General features: G+C 48.4%; 2 protein-coding genes across 4 annotated transcripts in view; one reads left to right on the forward strand and one right to left on the reverse strand.

Annotated features, from left to right (window-relative positions):
* Positions 1–5,766: 5,766 nt before the first annotated feature.
* The window catches only part of Txnrd1 (thioredoxin reductase 1), a 38,546-nt gene continuing 19,075 nt past the window's right edge, over positions 5,767–25,237 (reverse strand). For all 3 annotated transcript variants that reach the window (XM_032910625.1, XM_032910617.1, XM_032910633.1), the window contains 10 exons: positions 23,594–23,736; positions 22,963–23,078; positions 20,880–21,105; positions 18,778–18,870; positions 18,192–18,268; positions 17,856–18,012; positions 17,662–17,769; positions 15,898–15,993; positions 12,656–12,790; positions 5,767–7,512 (listed from right to left, as the gene is read on the reverse strand). In XM_032910625.1, the coding sequence (XP_032766516.1) occupies positions 7,450–7,512; positions 12,656–12,790; positions 15,898–15,993; positions 17,662–17,769; positions 17,856–18,012; positions 18,192–18,268; positions 18,778–18,870; positions 20,880–21,105; positions 22,963–23,078; positions 23,594–23,736 (1,214 nt within the window). In that variant the 3' untranslated portion in view covers positions 5,767–7,449. The remainder of the gene's footprint in view (positions 7,513–12,655; positions 12,791–15,897; positions 15,994–17,661; positions 17,770–17,855; positions 18,013–18,191; positions 18,269–18,777; positions 18,871–20,879; positions 21,106–22,962; positions 23,079–23,593; positions 23,737–25,237) is intronic.
* LOC116907604 (60S ribosomal protein L35a-like) lies at positions 13,495–13,843 on the forward strand. The gene has a single exon (XM_032910659.1). It carries the CDS (start codon positions 13,495–13,497, stop codon positions 13,825–13,827), a length of 333 nt encoding a protein of 110 aa, XP_032766550.1. The 3' UTR covers positions 13,828–13,843.

Raw genomic sequence — 25,237 nt, forward strand, 5'->3', positions numbered from 1 at the left:
TTGTGTGTGTCAGCCAGGGTGGGGCGCTGGGGAGGGGGGCAGCAGCTCAGGTCTGTGGAGACAGAACAGAGAGGCAACCACACAGGCCTGTGCCCAACAGTCCCAAGGAAGCACACAAACGCCTGGCTGTTAGACAAGGCTTGGGGGAGAGGAAGTGGGAAGGAAGAGAGAAGGAAACAGAACTAGCTGGAGCTGCCTGGGGTGCACAGTTCATAGCTTCACCCACAGAGTCCAGCAACTGGCTTGCCAGGGGCATTCTGCACTGAGGGCCCTTTCTGAGGGAAGCTGGTGTTTTCCAAAAATAACTGCCGGGTCAGAATTGCTTTCCACTCAGAGGTGGGAAGACGGAAAATTCCAGAAACCCCCTATGTAATGTAATGAGGCCTTTCACAGCTCACCCAACAAATTCTGGAAAACAGTAAACAACTGACCAGCTGTTTAGAGAGTACTAAAGGGTCTCCTTTAAGAGAGCTAAAGCTGGGATCCAGTGTGGCGTGTTATCCACGCACCCGTGTGGCTCCAGAAGCAGTGACCTCGGAGAGACCACCTCTGGATGTGCTGTCACGGTTGGACATGGTTACCTCTGAGGCTCAGACAGAATTTCATCCCCAGGCTGGGGAAACGACTCAGTAGTTAAATGCTTGCCATGCAAGCGTGAGGATATGTATTCTTAGAACCCACTTAAACACTTGGCATGCATCGTAGTACATCCGTAATTCCAGAACTCCTATGGCAAGGGGTGAGGCTGAGGCAGGAGAATATCAGGAAGCTCAAGGGCCAGTGAGCTTGGTGGTCACAGTAGCAGGTCACAGGAAATCCTGTTGTCGAACAAGGTAGAAGGTGAGAGCCACTACCCAGCGTTGTCCTCTGACCTTCACGTGTTTGCCATGACACACATACACTCTGGCACATGGGATGCTCAGCCCAGGGACTGGCACTATCAGGAGGTGTGGCCTTGCTGGAGTGGGTGTGGCCTTGTTGGAGTGGGTGTGGCCTTGCTGGAGTGGGTGTGTCACTGTGGGCGTGGCCTTGACACCCTCATCCTAGCTGCCTGGAAGCCAGTCTTCTCCTATCAGCCTTCAGATGAAGATGTAGAACTCTCAGCTCCTCCTGATGCTGCCATGCTCCCACCTTCATGATAATGGACTGAACCTCTAAACCTGTAAGTCGACCCCAATTAAATGTTGTCCTTCTAAGAGTTGCCTTGGTCATGGTGTCTGTTCACAGCAGCAAAACCCTAACTAAGACAGTATGTGTGGGCCAGAATTCACAAACGCACAACCACTTGCATGCAGTGTGTGTGTGTGCATGTATGTGTGTAAGCACAAACACATAATATCACTATACAAATATAAGTGTTTATGTGTACGTATACAAGTATGCATATATGTTAATGGGGTAAAAGTAACAGTGGGGGACATTTGCATATTTAGTAATTATTTTGTGTGTGTGCAGGGGGAGGAGAGGTACGTGTGTGAAGGGGTTCAGAGAACAGCTTGAGGTAGTTAGTTCTCTCCTTCCCTCCTGGGGTCAGCAGGCTTGTGGCAGGTGCATTTACCAACTGACCCATCTTGCCCATCCATGGTAGGGCCTTTGAGAGATGGTTGGGGGTGCAGGGATGAGGGCTCAGTTCTCACTACCAAGCCATCCGATCATGGACTAGTGATTCGTGGCTCTGTGTCCTTGCTCATTTGCGTGTCTGTCCTTATAAAACACCATGGTGGTCTGGTAGGAGCCAACGTGTTGTTCCTAGGGAAGACACCAGAGGGCAGACCTTCTCGGGCTCAGGAGTCGCCTGCGCCACAGGCAGGCCTGTGAGCCCCAGCTTGTGACGGACTGAGTGTCCCCAGGTTCCCATGCATAATGCTTCTCCCCACGGCCCCTCAGGCCTACACGAAAGTCTTCACGCTCCTGCACGTGTGTATTCCTCAACTGCCGTCTTCCGGCACCCCAAACTGCTCCATAGTAAAAGGAGCTTGTCTTTAGGTTGTATGGGAACCAGATCCAACCAGCTCAAGGCTGAGATCCTACTATGTAGGCATTGTGCCTTCACCTGCAGGAGCATTTTTTTTTTTAAATTAGGGTTGTAGCAAATGCTGGGCTTTTGTTCGTGGTACTTAGTGGTTGGGATGACCCTGCTGTCACTATCTTAGCAACACTAAGGATGCTTGTGGGTGACTAAGAACCCCGATAGCCACTTTCTCCCCTCACTGGCAGACCCCGCTGAGCCCTCCCGGATCTCCTGAGGATTACAGGAGTAGGCACGCTGTGGCACGTATTGGGTTGTTATGCAGTTAACGTGAAGTGCTGTTGGATGGATTGCTCTAGGCAGTCTAAATCAGCAAGAGAGGCAGGAAAGTGGAAAGGGGGCGGTTGCCGTGGAAACGCGGGAAAGGAGTCCTAGTCTACAGTATGTCACGGTGTGCTTTTTCAGTCCAAAGAAAGGGTAAAATTCCTACATGAACCTGGAGTCCCGGTGCGAGCTGGGTGGTGGGAAGTAAGGCCAAGTTCAAGCATCTATGAAAGGCCCCCGTGGAGGAGAAGCTAAGAGTGGGAGGCCCTGGTACAAAATTCGGTCCTTCAGCTTCCGACTCATCACTGAACACAAGATGGATCTGTCCGCTAGCTTGCAAAGTGCGAGCTCCCATTTCACAGATGGGAGACCTGAGGCACAATGGCATTAAGCAGCATCTCCAACAGCGGCAGTCCACCAGTAGGCAGAGGTGAGGTTCAAACCTAGGCTCCCTTGGCAGCCTGTCAGTTTGCTCTTTTGTTGCTGTGATAAAATGCTGACTAAAAGTAACTTGGGAAGAAAAGTTTTACTTCAACTTGTAATAATCCGTTACTGAGAGAAGTCAGCCCAGGGCCCTACAGACCAGAACTGAAGCAGAAACCATAGATAGAGCAGTGGTTCTCAACCTGTAGGTTGAGACCCATATCAGACATTTGCAATATGATACACAACAGTGCAAAATTTCATTATGAAGTAGCAACAAAATAACTCTGTGGTTGGAGGTCACCACAACATGAGGAACTATGTTACAGGGTCACAGCCTTAGGAAGGTTGAAAACTGGGCTGGAGAGATGGCTCAGCATTTAAGAATATTGACTGCTCTTCCAAGGTCTGGAGTTCAATTCCCAGCAATTACATGGTGGCTCACAACCATCTGTAATGGAATCTAACGCCCTCTTCTGGTGTGTCTGAAGACAGTGACAGTGTACTCACATACATAAAATAAATAAATCTTTTAAAAAATATTGAGAACCAGCTCCTTATAGGAATGCTGCTTATTGACTTGTTTACTCTATCTGGTTCAAGAGCTACCAGCCCAGGGGATGGCACCACCCTCAGTGGGCTGGGCCATCCAACATCAATCATTTGTCCAGGCACCAGCCACTGACAAACCCACAGTCTGATCTGGACAGTTCCTCAGTTGTCCCCTCTCCCCAGATGACTTTAGTTTGTGTCCAGTTGACAGTAAACACTAACCAGCAGTTACTCAGTGTGGTGGTTTGAATGAAAATGACCCCCATAGGCTCAGAGAGAGTGGGGCTATTTGGAGGTGTGGCCTTGTTGAAGTGGGTGTGGCCTAGTTTGGAGGAAGTGTGTCACTGGGGAGGCGGGTTTTGAAATTTCCTAGGCTCAAGCTGCATCCAGTCACAGTCTCCTTTTGCTGCCTTTGGATCAAGATGCAGAATTCTAGGCTCTTCCAGCACCAGGCCTGCTGGGACACTGGCACGTTCCCCGCCATGATGATAATGGACTGAACCTCTGAACCTGTAAGCCAGCCCCAATTAAATGTTGTCCTTATGAGTTGCATTGGTCATGGTGTCTGTTCACAGCAACGAAACCTGAACTAAGACACCCAGGGCAGGGATTGGGGTAAGGCGGAAGTGTGATTCTCAACCCAGGCAGCCGTGAGTACTACTCCCTATATACCAGTACCTCAGATGGGGCTCCTGTCCTCCCGGACTCCTGCTTACCCTCCCTCACAGCACTCCTGCTCAAAGATGGGCTATGAAGTGGAAACTTAAGGGTCATTTGGAAAGTTGGCTCGATGGTGTTTTGCTGGGGCAAACACGTGAAGGAGTGTTTCTCTGAATCGGACACAGGTAAAAGACTAAGGTGGACCGTGAGGGAATACTTCACTGAAGCAGACACAGGAGAAAGGATACGATGAAGGATTCTTTGCTAAGAACACGCATGTATTGGTCCGCATTACATTGCATGGTTGAGCTGCATTTATTGGGACTCCATAAAGATGCATAAAAAAACTTCTGGTGGCGTGCTGCAGTTTCTTGCTGCTTGCAAGGTCTCGGGCTGATTGGCAGTGATGTCAACTGAGACAGACACACATGCTGAGGCAAGACCGGTGATGTTTAGAAGGTATAAACAGAACTTGATGGACACTGACGAGGGAGGGGGCGGGGGTTGAGTTTTCTGGCTGCTTCCTTGAGCCACGGCTGACTTGTTTGCTATCCCGACTCTACTGAACTGGACTGTGGTGTATCCCTGAAGTGTTTGCCAGTGGGTCCAGCTGCTGCTGACCTGTGAATTGAACTGCTGATTTCCAGAAAACACAGACAGGAGTTGTCCCTGTATCCTTTCTTTTCCCCACTACTTCTGGTGGGTGATAGGCTAAAAGGGAGGTTAAAGCATTTAAGAACCATCATTAAAAATAAGTTTTTATTCCAGGGACTAAGCCACTACCTAAAGACTATACATGGACTGACCCTGGACTCTGACCTCATAGGTGAATATCCTAGCAAGTGAATATCCTGTAAGAGCACCAGTGGAAGGGGGTTGTCCCCAGCCCCAGCCCTGGGTCCTGCTAAGACTGAACCCCCAGTGAACTAGACTGTCTGGGGGAGGGCGGCAATGGGGGGAGGGTGGGGAGGGTACACCCATAAGGAAGGGGGAGGGAAGGGGATGTTGCCCGAAACCGGAAAGGGAATAACACTTGTGAAATGTACATAAGAAATACTCAAGTTAATAAAAAAAAAAAATAATAAGTTTTTAAAAAAATTCAGGTTACACCCGCCTGTCAGTTAGTCCATCGAGGGAACTGAGGCTGGGTTTTGGTGCCACAGCCTGGCTCTGGCCTCTGACTTGGCATACCAAAAACCGACTGAAATCCTGAAAAAAAGCGACTCCCACCTCCTGCCAGCGTTCTGGGGATCAAGCTACCTACCATTCTTTCTGTCAGGGCACTGAGGATAAGCCAGCTGGTGTGTGTCAAGCCCTACGCCTGGCGTGTACCTCAGGGGCATTCATGGAGCTGTTTCTGATGGTAGCCTGCAGTTGCTCAGGGTACAGAGCAAATATATTTTGGGAAAACACTTGCTAAGAACTAACAGAGTGGGGCTTTTGCTTAAAGACTGATGCTAATATGGCACAGTGCACAGGACATCAGCATTGCTGTACATGGAACTGAAATCACAGAGACTGCGTTTCCAGGGGCTGAGGGAATATTTAGCGTGGTGGACAGGAAGATGCACACCCTCACATCTTGCTCCACTGGGAGCAAGAGGGAGCAGCTCCCCATGCACACGTTCCTGGGATACCCAGAAGGTGACTTAATGGTGTGGCTGGACCAGTCAGAACTGAAGAGCCACCATCCTGTAAGGACACCCTCAGCCCGGGCAATAGCAGAGGACCACAGAGGCCTGGTACTTGACAGATTTCAGCCTTCAGTACAGAGCCAGGGGCCCGACTCAATGCTCTGCAGTCAAAGAAGCCCAGAGTAGCACTCAGTCAGGCACACATGTGATCAACACCTTTTATTGGTTCACATTTTTTTTTCCAGAAAAACTGTAATAAAAATACATGGAATTGGAATTTGGGTTACAGTACATTGTGCGATTACAGAACATAAACGACGAAGTGTACTCCTTCCGTGGGGGCGGAACATTCCACCCCACCAATAGAATCACAACATGATTAGGCGGCTACCCTACACTGTCATTCTGATCTCAGAGACTGGCAGACTTAGGAGAAGAAAAACAAAAAATAAATAAATAAGACTCAACAGTCCACTCCTTTGGTTCCCTGGTCCTTTCTCCTCCTCAACACGGATGGGGGGCGGATCTGAGGGGGCCTCGTGGGGCAGGGTGGGTGCCGCTGGCTGAATACCAGGCAAACCCGTTCCCTGAGGTGGCCCCAAAGGGTACTGGGAGACGCCACTCAGTACTGCAGGTGGAGACGGGCAGAGGGGAGGGCAAGAAAAGGAGCTACCGCACCATGGCGGCTGTGCGGTGGGAAACCCGTCTGCGCGGTCCTCAGGCAGCGTGATCACTGTCACGTGACCTAGGAGCAAGAACTACACTGGAAAAGCCCCAGCAGCAATGCTGGCAGCAATGCTGTCCTGCCAGGGTCTCTGTGGGCTCACTGAACAGAAAAAAGAAAAACCATTTGGTTTTTCGATGAAAAAAAATCCTTCACATCCACCTGTGTTCAATAATAATAATAACTTATGTTATGAACAGCTTCCTTATAAAGCCATTACCTCAGAAGATGCATATGCTGTGTGCGGAAAGAGCTGCTTGCCTGTGAATGGAGCTCTTATGGGACATAAGCTTAAAACTAAACCCACCTCACAAAAACAAGAAGTTAAAAGCAAATTAAGCATTCTCCATTGAGAACCGTCTCAGCGCACTTAGACCAGCAGACTGTACCAGGAGAGACATTTACTGCTGGTCAGGCTCTATGCTGGAATACTCCATGATACCCAAGAGCCACGCAATGGAGTCCGAGTAGATTAGCCAAGTCACCGCCACCCTTGCTAAGCAGCGGCAGGGACACACAGTGCCGGAAACTTGCCAAAGTGACCATGGTTTTTCTCAGTTTGGACAGAAGACCTAAACTTATTAAAGGAGACAATGCTACACAGGTTAGTAAAAACAGTGTATTTTAGCCACAGGGTAATTCGTCTTTCTCAGGATAAACTGGTTTGGCTCTCATAAGCCATCTGACCCCCTTCCACACAGTAACGACCGTGCTGTGGATAGTCCAGCCATGACAAAAACTGATTGGTAACATTCCCTACCTCTAGTATCATTAACCCCATGGAGAAAAGAAAAAACAGAATTGACATTACATAGCTTGAAGGCGTGACTAAAACAGTCTACAGGGAAAGGTTGAACCCAACAGATCGACAGCTTTCTGTCACTGCCCACCACTTGGGCTTGAGGCTAGTGACTTCATGGACGCACTGTGATGCTCTGCCGAATGTCAGTCTGAGTCCGTCATGGTGACCCCAGTGCGATGCTGCAGCCTTCTTCTACCTGCCACCTCCTACCCACAAGATCCCAGGGACCTGGTGGCCTTAGGACAGCACCCTGAATTGGTGCCAAGAACCCAAGAGCCTTCCTGAACTTCACCTGGGTGTGGACAAGGAAGCAGGCAATGGTCTGTAGTCTTGGCAACAGCATCCACACTGGGGCTTAACCTCAGCAGCCAGACTGGAGGATGTCTCCCCCAGAACGCTTAGTCACCGACAGCGTTGTAAATATCTGCAGGGAAGAGGAAGGCAGAGCATGTCAAACTCCTGGGCAAACAAGTTCACAGACAGGGCCACATGCATTAAAATGACTTAGGTGACGTGTAAAAGAAACAGAACAAGTATTCCAACCGAAGATGTCCTCTAGTTCTCCAGAGGATAGCAGGAGGCACTGCATTAAAACGAGCTGTTTCCTGTGTGCAAACATCTGGTGGTTGGAGGCACTCTCTACCCTTGCTCTCCCACACTGAATGCTAACCCAACTCACCAGACTGCAGCCCGGGGAAAGGACGCCTGCTGTCCTATGGGGGGTTGGGGGACCAAATGACCACCTCATTCTGTAGCATTTCTTGTGTCTCACAGACCCTCTCCCTTTGGTTTCCCAACAGGGTTCCTGTGCCTGTTCTGTTCCATATCCGGTCAGAGCTGAGATGCAGGGAGACCCTGCAGTCTCCTCTCCCTGACCCACAGGCGACGTGACAATGGCCAGAAAGCCCTGCTGGGCTCCACCTTAGCTCTCTGATGTCAGATCCTCAGGGCAGATTTTGTCAGTGGCTCCTTGAGGACCAGGATGTGTGCGATCTGAGCCACACACAGAATGACTCAGTGGAGCCTCCTCCTCAGATAACACTTTACCGCCAACAGGGCACGGTGGCTGCTGAACCCCTCCCGGTTATTTTTCTGGAACGGTCCCAAGGTTCGCTCATCAGGCCATTCATTCCCTAATGGCTTGACCACAAAGGTTTACATCTACCAACAGTGACTGTTTCCATCTCTAAGTACAGCGAATGTCAGCATGGGCCTGGGAACCTTTACACCATTTCCAGGAGGTTCCACCTGCCCTGCCAGACGGAGTCTCCTTAACCACAGGCCACAGTGTATGTGGAAGGGTGCCCAGAGGAAGCAGATACAGACTGCATACGTCTTTGCTGACACTCCGGAACAAACTTTGGTTTTGCCAAATAATACTTTCACTGGTTCTAAATATATATATATGCATAGATAGATAAGTTAGTGTTCTAAGAAACCAATATATATTTTAAGCTCATGGCAATACTTTTTTCTACCTTAGCCTTCCAAATAACCAGTGTTCACAGATGAACACCACTATGTAAAACAAGAAGAAAAGAGCAAGAAATCAAGGCCATCTTGATGTACATTGACCAGAGCAACCGGAATCAGGCAAGCATCCTCTGAATAAAGAAAGGGGGTTTCTAGTCCGGAGAAGAGCCTCTGTTCCAGCTTAGCCTTGGGCAGACACAGCCTTTTCCCGTAACAACACAGCAGGAGCATTGCAAATCTTCAGACCTGAGGACTTATGGGCCAAATCTTAAAATATGACTAATTCACATTCAAACCCAAGGAACTGTAATGGGAGATCACCTTTGTCAGTGAGGATGTAAAACCGGAACTCGGCCCTTCTGTACTACACAGAAAAGCACATTCCCACCCAATCGCACTAGGCTCATTAGCACCCTACAGTGAACGCTAACACGCTTTGAGCCGGCCCAACTGTTTCTGAAAAGGGATTCCTTTGTTTAAAAAGAAAGCGTTATGGATGGGGTCTGGGGATGGGGCACACGACAGTGTGGGACCCTGAAAATAGCTGTCAGAATAGCAGTAGTGTGTATGACTGAAGACACCATCAGACAAGTTCTTCTCAGTGTTTATGATGTCAGGAAAGGAATGGGCAAGGGTGGATATTTAAACAGACTCTTGGCTCCTGAAGCCTGCAGGTTTGTTTTGTTTCTTGGGGTTTAGAGAGATTCAGAACGAGGCTTGGATAAGAACTAGCCCATGAAGAAGTGGGGGAATTTAAAAAAGATGTTATCTGTGTTTTGCACCGATGGCTCCCTAGAGAGAAGAGGAAGGTAAGTCACGGCTGCACTCTCCTGCCCCTGCTTCAGAATGTTTGTAAAAGCTTTTATCTGTAAACAGCGACCTTGGAGGGCAGCACACAGAGCCAGGTCCTGGTCCGGGTGCTGTCGAAAGCATCTGCCCGGGGCCGTCCAGTCTGGCCCCAGGCTCATGGTGCCCCACGAGGCTGCCACCCTCTCTGGAGAATGGGAATGTATTAAACGTTAAAAAACAAAACAAAACAAAAAAGCTCTTGATGCATTTTAAGACGGTCTGTGTTGTTTTCTGGAGACAAGGTCTCACTGTGCAGTTCAAGCTGGGCTCAGCTTGGAATCCCCAATTTCCTTCTCCTACCGGATGCAGCCTGTGCTTTAAGACAGTAGACATTTTAAAGGGAAAGCTTTGGAGGATCTTTCTGTGTTCGCTTTTTCTCCTCACAAGTGAAGTTGATTAGCTGGAACCACGTATCAGAGACCCTCCAGGTCCTGGGGATCCTCAGAGACCTCCAGTTAGAATAAGAGTGGAGTTTCCTATAGAAATTCCAGAGGGAACTCACAGCTGGGGAGTCTGCCCGGGTCCACGGCCACCGCTCCAGTGAGGCGGACAATGGACCATGCTGTTTCCTAAGTTCCTCTAAGCAGCAGCAGGACCGAGTTCATCGTGTGCTCTGCCTCAGGGCAACAGATGGCGGGGCTGAGATGGCCCAGGAGCACTTCACACTAGCTCAGGACCCATTCCTAAGTCACCATTATTTCTAATCCATCAATGGATTGACACTTGTGAAATTCAATAAAGCGCCTGAGGAACATGAGAATGTGACAGGTATGTAAATTAGCCGCCAATCTTCAATTAGCTACAACTGTCAAGTGGCTTGGGTTTCTGACCCCCTTTACTTCTATCCCATCGATTTCCCAACATTTTAATTTCTAATCAAGGAGAGCTCACACAGGCAAAGACACAAAGCAAAACAACAAAGGCAGCCTGAGGTGGTTTTACAAAACCTAGTCGGCTCCTGCAAACACCCAGGCAACCTTCAGCCCAGCGCACCCTCTGTGTGTGTGAAGGACCCTGGGGAGAAACAGCTACCCAGTCTGACTCAGCTGCCACAGTCTCAAACACCCCCCTCCTACCCACTCTGCGAGCGTCTTCCCGTGCTAGCTTAGGTAACTTTGCTGCAAGCCAAACTGAGAAGCTAAGCCGTGCCAGACTTCACTGAGTAAGATCACGACTCAGGCTGGGCAACCGCGGGCCAAGTCCTCGCAATTTGTCCTCAACGGCCTAGTCTGTCACCAGGAGATGCTGCCCTCAGGTTCCTCAGGAAAGAAACTGACACAGGGAGAACACACTGCCTGGCACACACAGTAGGCCCTCATGTAGTCAGTTATCAGAGGTCTTACCAACACTAACTCAAATTTGTCTTCAGGGTCTCCACTCTGTGCTCCAAGTTCCCTTCCCTCAGTACTGAAGCCGTCCGGAGACATTTCCAGGCTTCTGAGGTGGAGATGCTCGGAGTGGGGAAAGGGTGGCCAGAACAGGGAGAAGATACATTTCTGTTGTTTCTTTTCAAGATCTTATTATTGGCTTTTATCACCTTAGAAAGTATTTATGTGCACCTGTGACCAAACGCCAAGTGTCGCAGACACCTCGGTTTCCCTGGAGCTAGGGTTGCTGGGGGCTGTGAACCCCGATGAGTGTGCTTGAGACTGAACTCTGTTCTCTGCAAAAGGGGTATAAGCTCTTAACTGCTGAGCCATCCCGCCAGTCTAGTTTCCACTTTCTGACATTATACATTTGTGACACTGTTAATATATTCTAAATCAAAACAAAACCCACTGACACCGTCCCCATGAGGCAGTCTGTGACGCTGCACTGTCAAGCTAATGTAACCCAAGATGAAGGGCACGGTGTACGCGCCTTCAGCCCTGCACTCGGGAGGCGGGAGGCAGGCAGTCTCTGCGTCTGAGGCCAGCCTGGTCTACAAAGTAAGTTCCAGGACAGCCAAGGCTACACAAAGAAACCCTGTTTCAAAAAACGAAAAAATTGTATTAATGTAGACTCTTCAGTCTTCAAAGTTTTTTCAAAATAAAAGTTTTTATTTTGACATTTTTAAATGTCAAAAATGGCGGTTTCTATGACTCATGTCCCACTACCTCTCTGCCGTGCCTGTTTGGAGGAAGGGCTTAGTATTTCATGTTTCCGATCAAGTTAGCACATGCCAACCTGGAGGAGGACATCACCTCTGTGACAGAAATGCAAAGTGCAGGGCTTTCCCACGGCTGTGGCTGTGCTTAGAATAGGGGTCTGCAGCCTATGATCCTTCCCTGATCTTCCTGCCTCCCCCTCGGTACTGGGATCACAGGTGTATCTACCGGGCGCAGTTTGTGTGGCGTGGGATTAAACTCAGCTTTCTGCATGCTGAGGCAGGCACTCTACCCTCTGACACTCAAGCCTTTCGTGTGTCATGTGTGTGTGTGCTCAAGCACATGCATGTGTATACATGGTTATGTGGAGGCCGGGGTCACGAAACCTCTGGTGTTTTCTTCTGTTGATCTCTACCTTACATTTTGAATCTCTCACTGAACCTGCTTCCGGTATCCATCTATCTTCTTTCCCTGACCCTTTGACCCCCGCCCCACACCATACTGGGATTACAGTCATGCCACCACACCAGCGTGCTCGGTCCTCTTCTGTGCAAAAAACACTTTACCCATGAGCCATTTCCTCAGCCCCCTTCCTTCCTGTGTCTTCTGAAAGCTGACATGTTCAACACAAGTGGAAACAGAAACCAACCAGTTATGAACTGCAGAATAGGATCCTGTGAGAATGCACGCGCTCACACACACACCCCTCCTATGTGCCTACACACACAAGCACAGCAGGATCCAGTAAGAATGCACGCACACACACACACACACACACACACACACACACGCCCCTCCTATGTGGCTATGGCACACAGATAAAAGCTGCCATTATTAACTCACACCGGTCCTTCCTGTCACTCTAGGCCATGGTAACAGTGCTAAGGCCTAGATGACGTGGACAGCGAGCACTGACACTGGCACCCAGAGGCCCAGAGCAGGCCGTTTCCAGTTTCACCATCCTTTGCTCTGTCATTAGATGCATCACTTCCCAGCATCATTCTTGGATACCCACACCCTATCACCCTATCACCCGCCTGGAGGCTTTCCCAAACCACTACCACAGAATACTCACCACAGAAACACTTTAAGACAAACAGTAATAAAAGTAACAGAGGCCTTTTCAGTGGAGCTGGGAAGTGTCCGCCCGTGACTCACCTCTGCACAGACCGGGTGGATGCCAATGGTGCTGTCCAGCTGCTGCTTGGTCAGCCCGCACTTGAGTGCGGCTGCAAAGCCCTGCGTCACCTCTCCAGCATTTGGACCCAGTACGTGGAAGCCCACGACACGTTCCTACGATGCAAGAGAGAGGGATCTGGGTAAGCTGGTCTCTCCAGTCTCTCCCCACAGCCCTGGGACTTCCACAGACCATGGGCTGTTAAAGCCCCACTGTGTGCTGCACAAGTGATGAGTCTGTCATAAGAACAAGAAGCCGGAGGAGAACACATGAACTTGAGGGAAAGTGCAGCGTCTGCAACTCCTTAGCCGCACGGCCATTCCGGACAACTCTAGCAGAGGGCAGTGTCTCAGGTCCTCTCAGAGCCTGACTATTTTCTGTGGTGACTGAGGCTTAAGGGAAGTCACTCAACTTCAAGATCATTTAGCTGACATTCTGGGCACAGGAAGTGCAACTCAGGTACCGTCCAGACCCTTCCGAAATGCCTGGGGTCTGAAGTGCCTGTGTGGGAATTACTGGTGTGGAGAAAATCGAAATGCCAAGCCCAGATTATCTCTGCCAGGAAGAGAAATCTCATGTCTCACAGTTCCGTGGGTACATTTTCAGAGCTGACAGACTAGACCAGTCGCTCTGCTTGGAATAAACGAGCAATGCAGGTCATGGGCTGCCAGCCAACGTGCAGAGACTTCCTTAGAAACAGTCAAAGGATAAATAAAAACCATAAAGAAAAAAAATAGGTGGAGGAGAGTTTCTGCTGCTGAACTTTGAGGGCAGATTTCTGGGGCCTGCTGGGAACAGGAGTTCAAAAAAAAAAGCAAGTATGTCTGGAAGGCTGTGGTGCAAGGCCATTTTTGCTGGCTACACGCAAGGCCTCCAGAACCAAAGAGAGCACATGGCTTTTCTTAAAATTGAAGGTGTTTATGCCCGAGATGAAACTGAGTTCTACTTAGGCAAGAGGTGTGCTTTTGTGTACAAAGCAAAAAACAATACAGTGACTCCTGGAGGCAAACCAAACAAAACCAGAGTGATCTGTGGAAAAGTAACTCGGGCCCATGGAAACAGTGGCATGGTTCATGCCAAATTCCGAAGCAACCTTCCTGCAAAGGCCATTGGACACAGAATCTGTGTGATGCTGTACCCATCCCGGATTTAAACTAATGGAGAGTAAATAAAAGTAAAAAAAAAAAAAAATAGGTGTGTGAAACGGGAACCTCTGGGGCTGGAGAGATGGCTCAGTGGTTAAGAGCCCTGGCTGCTCTTCCAGAGGTCCTGAGTTCAATTCCCAGTGGCCACATGGCAGCTCACAACTTCCTGTAGCTTCAGTACCAGAGAATCTGACATCCTCACACAGACATAAATGTAGGCAAAACATCGATGCATGTGAAATGAAAACAAGTAAGAAACAATAAAAAAAATAGTTGCGTGTAAATATTTAGAAGCAGTCAATATTGCGGTCAGTATTGTGACATAACCTACGTCAGACACCTGGGGGTTTGGGTGTGAATGAGGTGCACCCATGTGCTATAAAAACATTGAAAATCCCCAAGGTCTGCATATCATAACATAGGAGAGCATAAGAAATCTAATCAGGTCTTATTCATGCAGTCCCAGGGATTGAACCCAGGACTGTGAGCAAACTAAACAACTCCTCTACCACTGAGCTTCATCCCTTCTTCTCAAAAAATGGAATTAATTGTAAAAGGTGCCAGGCTCCATTGACCAAGGAGGACTCCTTTAATTAAGTCCCAAAGCACGGCGTAATGTTTATACATAGGTAAACACACGAGCAGGCGAGAGACACCCACTTCTGAAGAGGTAGGGACAGAGCGTAAGACAGTGAAAGCATAGGAGGAGGGAGTGACGTCATTGACATGGCTGCCACACGGCTGGCATCTAACAGCTCTGCTAGGCGAAAGACTGCACCCTATCAGTGTCCTCGGCCACAGCATGGGCAGGACGAGAAGATAGGAATCATCAGCGGTCACAGTCGCGCTATCTCAGCACTGACTAACAGAGATGCTGAGCGGTGGAACGGCGTGTCCAGGGAACGGGGCTGCTATGAACTGTACCTGCACTGCTGATCTCTCACCCAGGAAAGGCTGGGGCTCACTGACCTGAGCGGTGAGCAGTAAGCGCTTCTGGGTGTGAGTGTGTATTTACATGTGTCACATGTGGAGCGCTAAGCTGTTTAAAACCAAGGACGCTCAGTCACTGTGAAGTCAGATGACACTCAGATATATCATGCTTTAATAAAACTTACGTCTGAAGATAAGAGAAAGTGACACGCAATAGGTCCCTATGTCAGTGCGTGGTTCATTAGGGGTTAACCTAGTCTATTCATTTACTAAATGTCTACGTCAGTGATGACCTCTGCATCCAAGGCCATGGCCTGAAACCCTCTGGATTCTGAAAAAAGAAATCTGTCTCATGTAAAACAGTAGTTTTTAAATAAAGTCTGTCTTCGTTACAGACAAACCATAAGACTATTTTAGTAATCTAAACACATTCCTTGGGGGTTTGACTCAAGGCTTCAGCTTTATTCATATTTTTCCTGAAGGGATTTCTTTTTTTTTTTTTTTTTTTTTTTTGGTTCTTTTTTTCAAGGGGACCGGGCAACCTTGGGCTTCCCCTTGGCGCTCTACCACTGGAGCTAAATCCCCAGCCCCCTGAAGGGATTTCTAAGGTCAGGTGCTGAATATGAAAAATTCAGTTTCTGGGGCAATACCGAAAGATAGTACGTGTGTATGCACACATGTGTTCTGGGCTATAACATGAAATGTATTTCTAAGGTACTCAATCTCGCTCACTCTGGGTCTGGAATAGCTGGGAGGCGGACGAGTCTGCCCTCAGGCTTGGTCACCAGTGTAGCCGTGGGTTACATCTCCATTTGGAGCCCAGTCAAGTCCGAGCTCTGCCCACCACAGCTGTCCCTCAGAGCCAGCCACAGAGGATCAAGGTTTTGGTTTGTTTTTGGTTCTTTTTATTTTAGGTAGCTTAGGACTTCACGGCTCTTCACTCATCAACCCAGAGAAGCTCTAAGAGTCCCCTGACTTCCTTCAGTGGGGCCATGGACCAGGAAAGATGAATGAGCAGCAGGCAGGGGAGCCTCAGATGCTGCCTCTGGGGCTTCGGACACCAATGGGTGGAATCTTAACGTATCTCATGGTCAAACCTGAGCTGTCTCAAAAGGTACAGATTCCACAAAGACTACTACTGCACTTACGTTGTCTTTAAGGTTACAGATGACTTTTGCATAACATTTGTTGTTATCCCGGGATGGAACTGTCCATTCCAATGGCCAGAAGAAACTGTGGTAAACCTGGAAGACACAAGCACAGTTCAGACTCAAGGGTGATGTTGTCCAGCAGTACGGGTGGAGGTAATTTACTAACTAGCACTGTTACTAAAGCTCGCAGAATCAACTGACTTGGCCGAAAGGCAAACACCTGAACCTTTGCTGTCAGTCCCCTCCGACTAATCTTGCCTATTTCAACATGATTGGTGAACCTTACGTAATATAACAAAAAACCAAGGAAACCACGAGATTACTGTCTTACATAAGAATTCAAGCCAGGCACAGTGGTCACGTGGCCTTTAAGGCCAGCACTTGGGAAGCCGAAGCAGAAGCAGGTGGATCTGAGTTTGAGGCTATACTGGTCTACATAGGGGGTTCTAAGACAGCCTCATCGATTGACATAATAGACATATTCATGTTTCCAAAAAAGAAAGAAAAAATACAAGGTGACCACCTGGCTAGCGTAGATCAGTAGTTCTCAATATCACTGCAATACTTTTATGGCTGGGGGTTGCCACAACCTGAGGAACTGTACTGAAGGGTCACAGCATCAGGGAGGGTGAGCGTCACTCGCTCAGAGTAATGATGGCTGTGAACAAAAGCCGGGGAGCTGGCAGGGACAACCGCCTAGCTGATGCTGCTTCCTGCTTCCAGAAATCTCCTCCGGGTACCTCACTGGACAGCACGGGAGGGAGGAGGGAGGAGCAGGGGACCAGAGGATGTGTCTTGGGCATGACATACAAGACAGCCGCCTCCTCTAAGGACTAGCCTCGGAGTACGCTGGGAACCAGATCAGTGATCTGATACACGAAAGGGCGACACATCATAGAATTACCCAGGGAAAGACTAGGGGACCCTTCCAAACGGCTACATTACAACAGCATCTGTGAGTGGTTGATTCCTACTTCCTTAATTGGGTCATTCAAAACTTCTTCAGTGCAAATATATTACTTTTGTAAGGAAAACAGCAAAGCAAAGTAAGAAAATGCAGGCTTTGTGTGAACGTGACTTGGTTACCAGCCTTAAAATAAAAATACTTACAAAAAAAACCTAGAAAGGTAACATTTGTGCAGGCCTGTGTGTCCCATGAGGATATAAAAAAAGACTACTATTATATGTATAGTATAGTGTATATTACTATATAGGGCACTATTATCACGCCCTGCCTTATTCCCCTGAGCCTGGAGCACACCATTCTTTGTTGAGGCTATCGGCCAGCAAAGGCCCAGCATTCATCGGGTGGATACTGCCTGCTGGCCCCGCCCACCGATACATGCAGACCCACGTTCTCTGTGAGTGCCGCGGATCTGAACTCAGGTCCTTAAGCTTGTACTGAAGTGCTCTTACACCATCCGGCCGCTAGATACTTTTGATAGACAACTGATCCTCCAACAGTAATTATAAAAGCAGGCAGTGGATCATGACCATGGCCACAGATCTGAGACAACGCTCGGCAGTTAAGACCTGGGTTCAATTCCCAGCTTCTCTTTAGCTTGTTAGCAACTTCTGCCTACCGTGGCCACTGACATACGCTGTACTGTTACAGAGAGGCTGTTGAAGCCATCGTTGTGAGCGCCTGGTAGCTTGCAAGCACCCGTGACTCATTCATCTGCTTAATTGCACTTTTCTGCACATCTGAAACCATCTTGACGCTTTGAAGAAGGCAACGTGAAAAGGAGGAAAAGAACTTACTTCAATATTTTCTTCCCCAAATTTCTCTACAGCTTTTTCTTCAGAGAGGCCACAGCAGCCATACTCCAAAGGAGTAAACACAGTCGTTGGGACATTGTCATAGTCACACTGTGTCAAATGGAGAAAAAAGCAATTAAGAGAGGCAAGACAACGACAGAAACCACTGTCTCAGCAGGTGACAACACAAAACTCACTTTGACAGTGGAGCCGCCATACAGCCTCTGAGCCAGCAATCTCCCCGCCTGGATGGCCACGGGGGTCAGCTCCAGCTTCCCCTCCAGAATGTCACCGATGGCGTAGATGTAAGGCACATTGGTCTGCTCCTCATCTGTGACAGGTATCTTCCCGGTCCTGCAACCGTGAATTGCTGCGATTAGTGACATGACACCACATACCCTTTCTCCTCTCAAGAGCAATGCTCCGTTACTAACAAAGCACAACAGTGCACAGGGGTCAAAATGCTCAGCAAAGCTCCCGGCAGCCGCAGAGCGAGGGAAGCAGTGAGGAGCCGCGCCGTGTGGTCCCCTTACTTTTCATTGATCTTCACACCCACGGTCTCTAAGCCAATAGTTCTTGTACAAGAATCTCTTCCTACTGCAAGCAACACCTGAAAAAAATAATAAAGTATTAGCAAAACCACTGCATAAACTACTTAACACGGGCTTGGGAAACACCGTTCATTAATAAAAGTCAGGAGTGTAAGCAAACTAAGACCTTTCCTGTTTCAGTCTTTTGAACAGACAACGCAAACATCTCTCGGCATTTCTTACGAGAAAGGGAGTTGCTGCCCAAGTTAAGTTAGACAAACCTAAGGACAAAGTGCATGGCCCATAGCTGAATTATGTGCTAAGCGACAGTCTGGAAAGGTGAAAAGGGACCGCATGGGCCGAGGCTAGCTCATTAGCAACCTCTGCCTATCTGTGAAACTTGGCGTACAGGATATTAAGTTACCAAAAGGAGGGTTGAAGCAAGCCATCCTTGTGATAAAATGAATGCTAACACCAGAGTCACTGAGATGTCTTAGAACATCTGTGCAAAGAACAGGATCATTTTAGAGAGGAAAAGTTACCCCAAGTACGTAACTGACGCCCAGCCCGACCTGGGCCCACTCCTTACTGTGTTAAATTCGTCTTCTATGGTCTCCTCACTGTTTGTGGACTTAGCGGTCACCTTGAGTCGGCCTGGTGTCCCTGCTTCAATCTGTTCAATCTACAAAAGGAAAACAAAGATGCAGACAAGGAGGATCAGCTGTTTCTTCTATTTCCATATGCTTCATCCTCGGAAGCAGAGGACTGACAGGGACCTCATCTCCCCCAATAGCGACACTGGAGAAGCAACTTCCATTGACCTCGCTAACACTGCTTGCTTAAGAGGCTTCTGCTCAAATAATTCTTGAACAGAGAAGAAAGTGGAAAAGAAAGTGGAGAACACATAGTGGACCCATCATAGCACAATCCCTAAGATGGACCAATCCTAGAACATCCCCAAGACGGACCCATCACCCTCTGCTGTCTCAGGGCATACGATGGGAGTCACGGCTACTCAACGTCAGAGCATCCCTTTTTGACTACAAATGTTCACTTTCACTGACAAAATGGTAAAGTATGTGAGCAAGGACTTAAATGGAAGTCAGAAAGCCCCAGGACTCACAGTGGGAAAGATATGTTTAAGTACAAGTTCACCAGCTGCTGCAGATACAGAAAAGGAGTGAGTAGCCTCCTGAATTAGCAGGAAAAAGAACACCCTCATCCTACAACACGTAGATGCCCCTGGCAACCTACAGCATGCAGATGCCCCTGGCAATCTACAGCACGCAGATGTCTGTGATGACCTAGAGCACACCGGTGTTCGTGACAGCCTACAGCACCCACATTTGTGACAGCCTACAGGCTAAGGGCACCAGCTCTAACAGTCCACCACTCCTTGAAAGTAGACACTACTCAGGAGGAGTTTCAGTTCAGAAAAGCAGGTATTTCCCACAGCACAACACACAGCTGTCTCCTAATCACAGCTGGAATGAAAACGGGGGCTATGCCTGTTCCCTGAAACCAGCCAGAGCAGTGGTTCTCAACCTTCCTCATGCTGTGACCCTTTAACACAGTTCCTCATGTTGTAACCCCCAACCATAAAATTATTCCTACCTCATAACTAATTTTGCTGCTGCTATGATCCATAATGTAAGTGCCTGTGCTTTCTGATGGCCTTGTGAAAGGATCGTTGGCGCCCTCAAAGGGGTCACGACTCAGGTTGAGAACCACTTAAGTACAGAGATGAAGTACTGGTAACTCCCAAGAAATCCAAAGCTCAGCCCTCACACTTTGGTCAGACAGGCAAGGTTAGAGCCACGCTGTGCTCCACAGGGACATTGGCTAGCACCTCACAGGAAATATGTGAAAAAATGGTGCCGCCATTATTCTCAATGTACAGAAGAGATGAAGGCTTGGAGAGGCTAAATAACTCTCTAAGTCATTCAGCAACAGACAGACAGGCAAGTGAGTCTGATCCCAAAACTCTATCTTTCTTGCCAGGCCAGCACTAGAGAGTCAGTCACACAAAACAGTCAGCCTAGCATTTCTAAACTGTGCCAAACCAAGCCATTTCACCCATATGAGCAGAAACTGCTGGTCTAAGATGCTAAGCGACCCACTTGACCTTGTAGCATGTATGCATGTGCGAGTGTAGACGGAACCTAGAGCCTTCTGCTTGTTAGACATGCGCTCTGCCACTGAGCTCTGCCCCCAGCACAGGGCCACCACTCTTATAAGGTAATGGTGACGAAGTCATAGACATAGCTCGTATCTTGTATTTTAGATCCCTTATGGGAAAGATTAAATGGAGTGGGGAAGCCAGCCCACGAACAATTATTTCCAAGACAGCGGGATTATACAGTGCCTGTGATGGCAGTGTGTCCAAGAAACTGTTTTCCTGCAGAAAGCACAGAGGGGCGAAGGGGAGAGTCTAGTATATGGATGTGTGCATTCAGAGTTCTAGTGATGTAGACCAGGGGCCCTGCCATGAACGGATGCTGTCAATGCATCAAGGCAAGGGGTCGCTGGTGTGGACACAGCAATGGCACTGAGGCAGGAGTCAGCGCGGGCATTAGCACGGCGCTCCTGACAGCCCCTAATGCTCAAAGGTCTGTCTGCTTCTACCGCCATCCTGTCCTTTTGCCTCTCACCAAGAACATAACCCAAGCACTGCACAGCAAACGCACTTACTTTCGTCGGCACGAACTGCCTGATAAACTTGATACCATGCTCTTCCATGTGTTCACCAATTTTGTTGGCCATGTCCTGGTCAAATCCTCTAAGGAGAATGGACCGCACCATTACAGTGACGTCTAGGCCGATACCAGCCAGGAATCCTGCACATTCCAAGGCGACATAGGACGCGCCAACCACTAGGGTCTTCCCCGGGCAGTAAGGCAAGGAGAAAAGATCGTCACTGGGAAGAAAAGAAAAAGAAACGTTCACGTATGAATAAAGATGCGAGTATCCTCCAAAGAATGAGAACTTTAATATATAAACACTTGATAGGACACTGGGCATGTGACAAAATTCTAAAAGGTCTTAGACACTAGGTCTTTGTGGGCAATACCCCACTGGTCTTTAAATATGCTAAACACAGCCAATGGCGTAACTTCTAGCACCAATCAGATCCCACGGCCATTTTGTACTGCGTGGAAATATGACCCATCCGCAAACCCCAACCCCACTGACCTACACTCAGTTGCCTTCCTGGGTTGAAAAGGTTTTCTTCCTTATCTGGAAAATCCAGTAGCAAGAGTGGGGGGTGGGGAGGCTTTGAAAATTTAATCCTTGTAATTATACAAAGTTTAACTCAACAAAAATGTTGTGGTTGAGTTTAAAAGAAACCCCAAAAATGGACAGGCATCGTGGTGAGTGCCTTTAATCCCTGTCCTCAGAGAAAGAGGCAGGAGGGTCTTAGTTTGGTGCCAGACTGGTCTATATGGAAAGACCCTGACTCAAAAACCAAAAAACAAGGAAAAACAAAACAAAAAACTGTATGTCAGGGTAGCTGGATAAGGGGGTGCATGGTCACAGCCCAGCACATGGGCGGGAGAAGCAGAGGATCATGGACTCACAGTGAGTTTGAGGCTTGCCTGGGCTGTACAGTGCCCTCCAGCCTATCATCACCAAAATCCTAAATTGCTGGGCACAGTGACAGACGCGTGTGGACTCAGCTTCTCAGGCTGAAACAGGAAGATCGCTTGAGCCCAGGGATTCAAGTTCATCCAGGCAACATAGGGAAACCCTATTTCTAAGATAAAACACAGGTAAGGGACCCTGGTAGGTCTGAACGTCTGTGTGTCCAAATATTAAAATTCCTCACAGTGCTCTACCGCAAGCATTACTCTTAATAGGGTTTTAATTGATGATTAGGGCATAAAAAAGTCTGGCTCTCATGAACAGGGCCAGAGTCTATACAAGAACCCCACAGAGACACCACCATCCTTTCCACTCTAGGAAGATGCCACCTATGAGTTCCTCAAGCTTACGATGTCTGAACCTCCGGAACTGTGGGCGGTTTGTTACACATAAGCTCCCAGTTAATCACTGTGTTACAACAGCCCAAACACAGTAAGCCAGACCACACATCCCAGGTATAGGGACAGAGCCAGGCTGCCCCTGCACCAGGGATTAGGGAGTCAGATTCTAGAAGGAGGAATCCAAGAACTCCCAGGCAAAAAAGAGCATCCAAAATAGCAGAGACTGTCTGTGTGTCTTAATGACTTTGTCATTTAAAACTCCTCAAAATCAGTGCTGGTAGTGTTATCCCTTGATGAGAAAAATCTTTTTTCTTGACATGTTCTAGAAGGCTCTTCTACGGGGTACTGTCGTGTAGTGGGGCCGTGCAGTGGGGCTGAAGCCTCAGAAGCCTCGAGCAGATGCTTAGCCACGAGTTAACCCTTTGTCTCCACTCCCCTGGAGTTGACAAAGGAACAAGGTCCTTCCTCTACACAAAATAAACTTTGGTACAGTAGCCCACACTCACGTTACAAAATACCCACCTGGGTGACAAATACACATAAATTAAGATCAGGTGCAAAGAGAAATGTAACTCTAACTTCCTTATGTTGCCAGGGTAACGCGCTCACTCTACCTGGCAGTGTGACCAATGCCTGTACCTTGTAACCTTTAAAAATGTCAGTCCCTGATCCTTTTCCTTTCAATCCCCAAGGACAATCGTGGCCAAGAATTCTTTCCTTCGTCCAGGAAACGAACCAGGTGGGTTTAAAGAACCAGGCGGAAGGCCAGCCATGCGGCCTGTTTCTCTCACCTGCTGATGCAGTATTCTTTGTCTCCAGGGATGCCCAGGTAGCGCGGCCTTTCACCGGTGGCAATGAGGAACCGTTCTGCTGAGTAAACTTTTTCTTTACCTTTGTTATTTGTTGCCTGCAAAGGAAACACTGTCAATCCCAAGGCAGGACTATCCCTTAGAACCTATGGTTAGCACAGGGCAACCCACACAGTGCCTTCCTCAGTCCCCCTAACAGTAAGAGAAACTAAAGGCTGAGCAGATGAAGGACTGGCTTGAGCAATACTACTACAAGGTGACAGAGCAAGCCTCACATCCAGGGAATCTGGCCCAGGACTGTGACACTCTCCAGCTCCTCAGAAGGCCCCACAAAGCATAGCATCGAAGTGACCAAACCGGACAATCCATGCCACAGCGGCCTTAATTTTTGCTCCTTATTTGATCTCTTAAAACACATTTGAGGGGTTGGGGATTTAGCTCAGTGGTAGAGCGCTTGCCTAGCAAGCGCAAGGCCCTGGGTTCAGTTCCCAGCTCCGAAAAAAAAAGAAAAAGAAAAACAAAAAACACATTTGAAACGGTTTTCTCTGCTAACACCAATGAAAGCTATTTTGAAAAGGCAGGGGAGGGGCACTGACTGCAACTTTACAATTACCATAATTTTGTGAGGACCAATGAATTTCCCGTAAGCATTCTCATAGACGACCTTCTTCTCCCGGAGAGCTACTCGGTAGCCCCAGTTCAGCGAGCCGATATGATTCTGCACAGATTCTGTCATTTTCTCCCAGTCATGCGTAACTGCGTGAGAAGAGAGAAGTTAGTCCTTCAGACCGCCTGGTGAGCTCCTCAGTAACTCTGACCTGGAGCCAGGCAGTTTCAACCCAGGAGAACACGTTCTCTAGGGGCACAAAAGCTGCTTTCTCATGTCCTGTATTCAAAACCACAACACAAATTCTTCCCTCCTTTATGAAGAAGTGAACTGGTGGTTTCCTTTGGATTATAAACATTGATCTGTGTAGGGAACAGGGTGCCATTAGGGCTTAGGACTGCATCTGCTACAAAGTCAGACTCTGCTGCAGCCAGAACTGGGTTACTACACTGTAGCTGGGCATGCTCAGTGTGGGTGGATGTGGCATCACGGCCTGGCATCATTTTGATCAATGAACTTTTATTGACATATAGCCAAATTCATTTGTATTTCATCTGAAGCTATTTTCACAGTATGAAAACAGAGCTGAGTGATTCCCCTGTAGGCCAGGCCCCAGCATCTCAAATCCTTGCTTTATCTGCAAGTCTGCTGGCTTCTTATTCAGAGAACTTGAATCTCATTGTCCCCAAACCCTGACCTGGAAAAAAAGAAAAATTTCGGTTCTATCACTAATCCTTTGAGTCAAGACAGTACAAACGATATTTCAAAATTTCAACGGATAAAAATCAATCATCTTTTTGACAGGCGCATGTCTACAACCGTACTCAGGAGGGCAGCTGAGCCTCTCAGTTTGTTCTAGGCCAGTGTAGACTCTAGGGTAACACTTCAGTCTTAGAAACAGCATGTGTCTAACACCAGCATTTGGGAGGCAGAGGCAGGTGGATCTCTGTGTTGAGGCTAGCCTGGTCTACAGAGTGAGTTCCAGGGCATAAGGGGCTGTACAGAGAAACCTTGTCTACAAAAAACCAAAAAACAAAAAACAAAACAACAACAAAAAAAAACCCAAACCCACCACCACCACTATCCCCCACTAGTCACTGGTTAATCATTGTTACTAATGACTTGGGCACAGATCAAACACACTCAGGACACAGGGAGGGAGTCCCAGGGAGTCTATGGCTGAAGAGGAAACAATACAAACAGGTTTCTCTCATGAAAACGAAGTCTGATCAAGGAGCCGGCCACTGAGCACAAGACAGAACCAGGCCCGTGAGACCCAGGACTGCACAACGGCCGGCCTGTGGCTTGGGTAGGGCCTAAACTGCAGACACTCGATTCCCACGCCGTGAATGTTAGAACTAGAGCCCTCCTGAAGAGGTCACACACTTTAGGGGCTGTGGAGCCAAGGTGCCTGGGGCAGGCTGCTGTAGGAAGCCTGGGAGAGCCTGCCTGGCCGGCCTCGGTTCAGCAGAAGAGCAGAACTCACTGTCCACCAGCAATGGAAAAGGACGGTACACACCCTGCCCCACAGGCCAACCACCTATGATCATTACCAATACGGTACCAACAGCTATTCTTCTGTGGGCTGGGTCTGGTTTTGATTTCTTTATTTTAAAGTACTGTACTTTAAGTAGATAGCAGACTTGTCCC

The sequence above is a fragment of the Rattus rattus genome, chromosome 1 (genome assembly GCF_011064425.1).
Source record: "Rattus rattus isolate New Zealand chromosome 1, Rrattus_CSIRO_v1, whole genome shotgun sequence".
In the NCBI taxonomy this organism is placed as follows: Eukaryota; Metazoa; Chordata; class Mammalia; order Rodentia; family Muridae; genus Rattus; species Rattus rattus.

Bases quoted from the DNA above. Each gene is read 5' to 3' on its own strand.
- LOC116907604 (XM_032910659.1), top strand. From the start codon at position 13,495: ATGTCTGGAAGGCTGTGGTGCAAGGCCATTTTTGCTGGCTACACGCAA.